General features: G+C 35.7%; 1 protein-coding gene across 1 annotated transcript in view; it reads left to right on the top strand.

The window, feature by feature from the left end:
• The first annotated feature begins 1,015 nt into the window (after window positions 1-1,015).
• LOC123848932 (transmembrane protease serine 11F) overlaps window positions 1,016-6,000 on the top strand; it is a 49,760-nt gene continuing 44,775 nt past the window's right edge. Inside the window, exons 1-2 of the mRNA XM_045881791.2 lie at window positions 1,016-1,073; window positions 3,245-3,341. Of these exons, the coding sequence (XP_045737747.2) occupies window positions 1,016-1,073; window positions 3,245-3,341 (155 nt within the window). The remainder of the gene's footprint in view (window positions 1,074-3,244; window positions 3,342-6,000) is intronic.

Below are 6,000 nucleotides of genomic sequence, written 5' to 3'. Positions count from 1 at the left end.
TAATGTCCAGAGGAAAAGAAAAGGAGCCATTTCTTAGTTTGACTCATTTTATTTTTTGAAAGATTTTATTTATTTATTTGAGAGAGAGAGAGTGTGTGAACAAGAGGAGGGCAGAGGGGGGAGAGAGAAGCAGACTCCCTGCTGAGCAGGGCCCGATGTAGGGCTCGATCCCAGGACCCTGGGATCATGACCTGAGCTGAAGGCAGATGCTTAACGGACTGAGCCACCCAGGTGCCCCTGAGTTTGACTCATTTTAAAAGAAAGGAAATAATTCCTAGCAGTCTCCCAACCAACTCCCCCACACCCCATATCATTGGCCAGAAGTGAATTGGCATGTCCACTCTTGAAAAACCATTGGCCAGGGGAATGGAACAATCAAGATTAACTAACACTAATTATGTGGGGCTGAAATAAATGTAAGGGTGTGCTTTAAGAAAATTTTGCCCAAGGATCAATGGTAATTAGTAGTTCTTTTTATAGTTCAGTGAACTGAAGATTGAGAACTCTAAGAAGCAAACATGAACCGGAAAGGCTTTTCAGCGAAGACACCCAACTTTCTATTCAAGATAACATTAAATAATCATTGAATATTACCTGTATTAGGTACTCAGATTTCTCTTTTGGTAAGATCTTTCTCTTTTTATTATGACAAATATTTGTTTAAAATTTCAAGAAGTCACCTTTACCTACTGCCATGTTAACTGAAGAATATGAAAAGAGATTGGACTGTTCAGTCTGTGAACATGATGTGAATACTTTTCCCTTGAGAGTAACTTCAAGAGATCTTTAAGGGTTATGTTCTGATACTCAAGATAATTGAAAAATAAAGAGTCCTAATTACAAATTTCCATTCTCCATTTGGGAACATGATAGTTTTCCTGTACTCTCTAGAACAGACATTTCAAAGTAATAAGCACTGAAAAGTTCTTATACCATAGGGCAAGATTTAAATGAAGGGTATTTTTTATGATTTTTCTCCCCCCTTCCTTGTTATAATATAACATGTGGAAATGGAATGGCCTACACCTTACTGAAACTTTCACTTAGTGATAATCTTACTAATAAGAAGGAGGGTAATCTTACTAAGTAAAGACTAAGACTTACTAAGAGAGTCTTAACATGATAAATAGCAAGCAAAATATACACAGGATTTTCCAAGAATACTTGTCACAGATGCATGGACCCCGCCAAGATATTTGTTACAGAAGAAAATGAGTTCTTCTTCTTTTCTTACATCTAAATAAATCATTTTTGTTGGAAGTTCATCTGGACATGAACTTCACTCATAAGGGCCCATCCAGACTAATAATGTGTTGCCAATGACAACCTCAGGAGATGTATCTTGTAATAATCTGCATTTCCTATTATCAACATTAGAGATTAAATACACTGCAACATTTTTTAGTTGCCATTTATGGTTTCAATATATATATTTTTTAAAGATTTATTTATTCATTTTAGAGAGAGAGAGAACAAGAGTGGGAGGGGCAGAGGGAGAGGGAGAAAGAATCTGAAGCAGACTCGAAGCTGAGCATGGAACCTGAAGCAGGGCTTGATCTCACAACCCTAAGATCACAACCTGAGCTGAAACCAAGAGCTAGCCGCTTAACTGACTGTGCCACCCAGGTGCCCCTGTGGTTTCAATATTTATAAACATGTACAAATTCTCTTTTTCTCCACCATGTTTCCTATCAGCACAACCTCTTGGAAGGAGTTTCATAAGTGTATTATTTTCAAAAGTCCTAATTTCTATTTGGCTTAATTCTATTTTAAAAGGATGATCACTCTTTTTAACTCTTTCTTTTTGGGGATTTATTAAACACGTTTTTGATAATGACACTACTCAGTCTTACTTTTTCCAGATTAGGGTCTAGTATTTATACTCTAAGCTCATATGGCAATTTTAGGAGCCCCTTGATCATTTTAGTTTCCTTCTTTGGACCTACTCTGTGTCTGTTAGCACTTTCCTTGAGTGCAGTCACTGTAGTTATACATGGTGTTCCAGAGGATTGATTTGCCTTTTATATTCATGAGAGTTTTCTTCCTTATTTTCCTTTATAGTAAACTTATTCTTCTAGTTGTACAGTTCTGTGAGTTTTGACAAATGTATACAGTCAAGATATAAACTATATCCATTACCTTAAAAAGTTACCTGTGCTCATTGATAGTCAATCTTCTATTGCTACTCTAGTTTTTGGTGATCACTGCTCTGATTTTTGTTCCTAAAATTTTGCCTTTTTCAGATGTCATATAGATGGAATCAAATAGTATTTAGTCTTTTGTGTCTAACTTCTTTCTCAGTTTTTTTGTATCTATCACGAAACCATTGTGAGATCTGTCCTTATTGTTGCCATGTATAACAATGTGTTGGTTTTTATTGCTGAGGAGGAGTACATTGCATGGCTATACCACAATTTCTTTATCCATTTAGTAGTTGATGGATATTTGGGTTCTTTTAAGTTTTTGGTGATTATTGATTTCTCTACTGTTTTTCTGTTTTCACTTTCATTAGCTTTTCCTCTTATCTTTATTATTTCCTTCTACTTTTTCTTGGTTTACTTTGCTCTACTTTTTTCTAGTGTCTTAAGGTAGAGGCCAGATTATTCTTTTCTTATTTTCTAATAAAAGAATTTAAAGCTATAAAATTTTGGGATGCCTGGGTGGCTCAGTCAGTTAAGCATCTGCCTTTGACTCAGGTCATGATCCCAGGGTCCTGGGATCAAGTCCCACATCAGGATCCTTGCTCAGCGGGGAGTCGCTTTTCCCTCTGCCTGCCACTCCCCTTGCTTGTGTATGCGTGCTCTCTCTCTCTCTGACAAAATAAATATATAAAATCTTTAAAATAAATAAACCTATAAAATTTTCTCTTAAGCATCGCCTTAGGTGCATCCCACAAATTTTTATATGGTAGATAATTTTCTTTCAATTCAAAATATTTCTAATAATGACTTCTTTTTAATCCATGAGTCAGTCACTTAGAAGGTTGTTATTTAATTTTCCAACATTTGGGGGATTTTCCAGATATCTTCCTGTTATCAATTTGTAGATTAATTCTACTGTTAAGATTTAACTTATTTTTAATTTGTTGATGTGTGAACCAGATTATGTTTTTTCTTGGTAAATGTTCCATATGCAGTGGGAAACAATATATATTATGCTGTTGTTGGGTGGAGTGTTCTATAAATGTCAACTAGGGCATGATGGTTAATAATGTTCCTAAGATATTTTGTTTCCTTATTTTCAGTCTATCAATTCTATCAATTACTAAAGGGTGTTGATGTTTCAACTATCAATGTGGATTTGTCTGTTTCTCCTCTGAATTATAATAGTTTCAGCTTCAGGTACTTTGAAGCTCTGTTATTAGTTACACATTGAGGATTGTTGTATCATTGCCATGTTGGTGAAATGACCCCCTTGATTATTATGTATCATCTTTAGTTTCGATAATTCCCTGATTTGTAGTCCAATTTTGTCAAATATTAATAGAGTCACTATAGATTTCTTTTTTTAAAAGATTGTATTTATTTATTTGAGAGAGAGAGAATGAGGGACAGAGAGCATGAGAGGGAGGAGGGTCAGAGGGAGAAGCAGACTCCCCACTGAGCAGGGAATCCGATGTGGGACTTGATCCTGGGGCTCCAGGATCATGACCTGAGCTGAAGGCAGTCGCTTAACCAACTGAGCCACCCAGGCGCCCCATGGCTTTATTTTTTATTTTCCTTATTTCTAATAAGATTGAGCCTCTTTTATTGTATTTATTGGCCATTCCGATTTTTTCTGATGTAACTAATTCCAATCTTCGGTCCATTTTCTTTTATCAAGCTTTTGTTTTACTTATTGATTTGTAGTCATTCCTTATGCATTTTAGATATGAGCTATTTTTTCATTGTATGTATTGCAAATATCTTCCCTCTGTCATTTTTTCTTTTTATTCTTTAGTAGTGTCTTTTGAATAACAAATGTGGAACAACAGTGGTAAGAGTGGTCATTCATGTCGTGTTCCTGACCTTAGGGGAAAAGCTCTCAGTTTTTCCTCATTGAAAATAATATTTGCTGTGGGCTTTTCATATATGGTTTTTATAATATTGAGGTATGTACCCTCTATCCCTACAATGTGAAGAGTTTTAATCAAGAAAGGATGTAGTACTTTGTCAAATGCTTTTTCTGCATCTATTGAGAGAATCATATGGTTCTTGTTCTTTCTTTTATTAATGTAGTGTATCACATTGATTGATTTGTGGATGTTGAACCACCTTTGCAGCCCAGGAATAAATCCCACTTGGTCGTGGTGAATAATCTTTTTAATGTACTGTTGGATCCTATTGGTTAGTATCTTGGTGAGAATTTTTGCATCCATGTTCATCAGGGATATTGGTCTGTAATTCTCTTTTTTGGTGGGGTCTTTGTCTGGTTTTGGGATCAAGGTAATGCTGGCCTCATAGAAAAAGATGAAAAATTTTCCTCCCATTTCTATTTTTTGAAAGAGCTTCAGAAGAATAGTATTAGTTCCTCTTTAAATGTTTGGTAGAATTCCCCTGGGAAGCCATCGGGCCCTGGACTCTTGCTTGTTGGGAGATCTTTGATTACTGCTTCAATTTCCTTACTGCTTATGGGTCTGTTCAGGTTTTCTATTTCTTCCTGGTTCAGTTGTGGTAGTTTATACATCTCTAGGACTTCATCTATTTCTTCCAGATTGTCTAATTTGCTGGCATATAGTTGCTCATAATATATTCTTATAATTGTTTGTATTTCTTTGGTGTTGGTTGTGATCTCTCCTCTCATTCATGATTTTATTTATTTGGGTTGTTTCTCTTTTCTTTTTGATAAGTCTGGCTAGGGGTTTATCAATCTTGTTAATTCTTTCAAAGAACCAGCTCCTAGTTTCATTGATCTGTTCTACTGTTCTTTTGGTTTCTATTTCATTGATTTCTGCTCTGATCTTTATTATTTCTCTTCTCCTGCTGGGTTTAGGTTTATTTGCTGTTCTTTCTCCAGCTCCTTTAGGTGTAGGGTTAGGTTGTGTATTTGAGACCTTTCTTGTTTCTTGAGAAAGGCTTGTATTGTTATATACTTTCCTCTTTGGACCACCTTTGCTGCATCCCAAAGATTTTGAACAGTTGTGTTTTCATTTTCATTTGCTTCCATGAATTTTTTTAATTCTTCTTTAATTTCCTGGTTGACCCATTCATTCTTTAGTAGGATGCTCTTTAGCCTCCATGTATTTGAGTTCTTTCTGACTTTCCTCTTGTGATTAAGTTCTAGTTTCAAAGCCTTGAAAATATGCAGGGAATGATCCCAGTCTTTTGGTACCAGCTGAGACCTGATTTGTGACCTAGGATGTGATTTTTTTCTGGAGAACATTCCATGGGCACTAGAGAAGAATGTGTAATCTGTTGCTTTGGGATGGAATGTTCTGAATATATCTGTGAGGTCCATTTGGTCCAGTGTGTCATTTAAAGCCCTTGTTTCCTTGTTGATCTTTTGCTTAGATGATCTGTCCATTGCAGTGAGGGGGGTGTTAAAGGCCACTACTATTATTGTATTGTTGTTGATGTGTTCCTTTGGTTTTGTTATTATATAATAATAACTTATATAATTGGCTGCTCCCATGTTAGGGGCATAGATATTTACAAGTGTTTGATCTTCTTGTTGGATAAACCCTTTAAGTAGAATATAGTGTCCTTCTTCATCTCTTATTATAGTCTTTGGTTTAAAGTCTAATTTGTGTGATATAAGAATTGCCACCCCAGCTTTCTTTTGATGTCCATTAGCATGGGAAATTTTTTTCCACTCCCTCACTTTCAATTTGGAGGTGTCTTTGGGTCTAAAATCAGTCTTTTGCAGGCAGCATATCGATGGGTCTCGTTTTTTTATCCAATCTGATAGCCTTTGTCTTTTGATTGGGGCATTTAGCCCATTTACATTCAAGGTAACTACTGAAAGATATGAATTTAGTGCTATTATATTGCCTGTAAGGTTACTGTTATTGTATATTGTCAG

This window comes from Mirounga angustirostris, unplaced genomic scaffold, assembly GCF_029215605.1.
Source record: "Mirounga angustirostris isolate CCGP_5_RB_7025 unplaced genomic scaffold, mMirAng1.0.hap1 SCAF_2, whole genome shotgun sequence".
In the NCBI taxonomy this organism is placed as follows: Eukaryota; Metazoa; Chordata; class Mammalia; order Carnivora; family Phocidae; genus Mirounga; species Mirounga angustirostris.
This window is presented reverse-complemented; position numbering and strand designations above follow the sequence as displayed.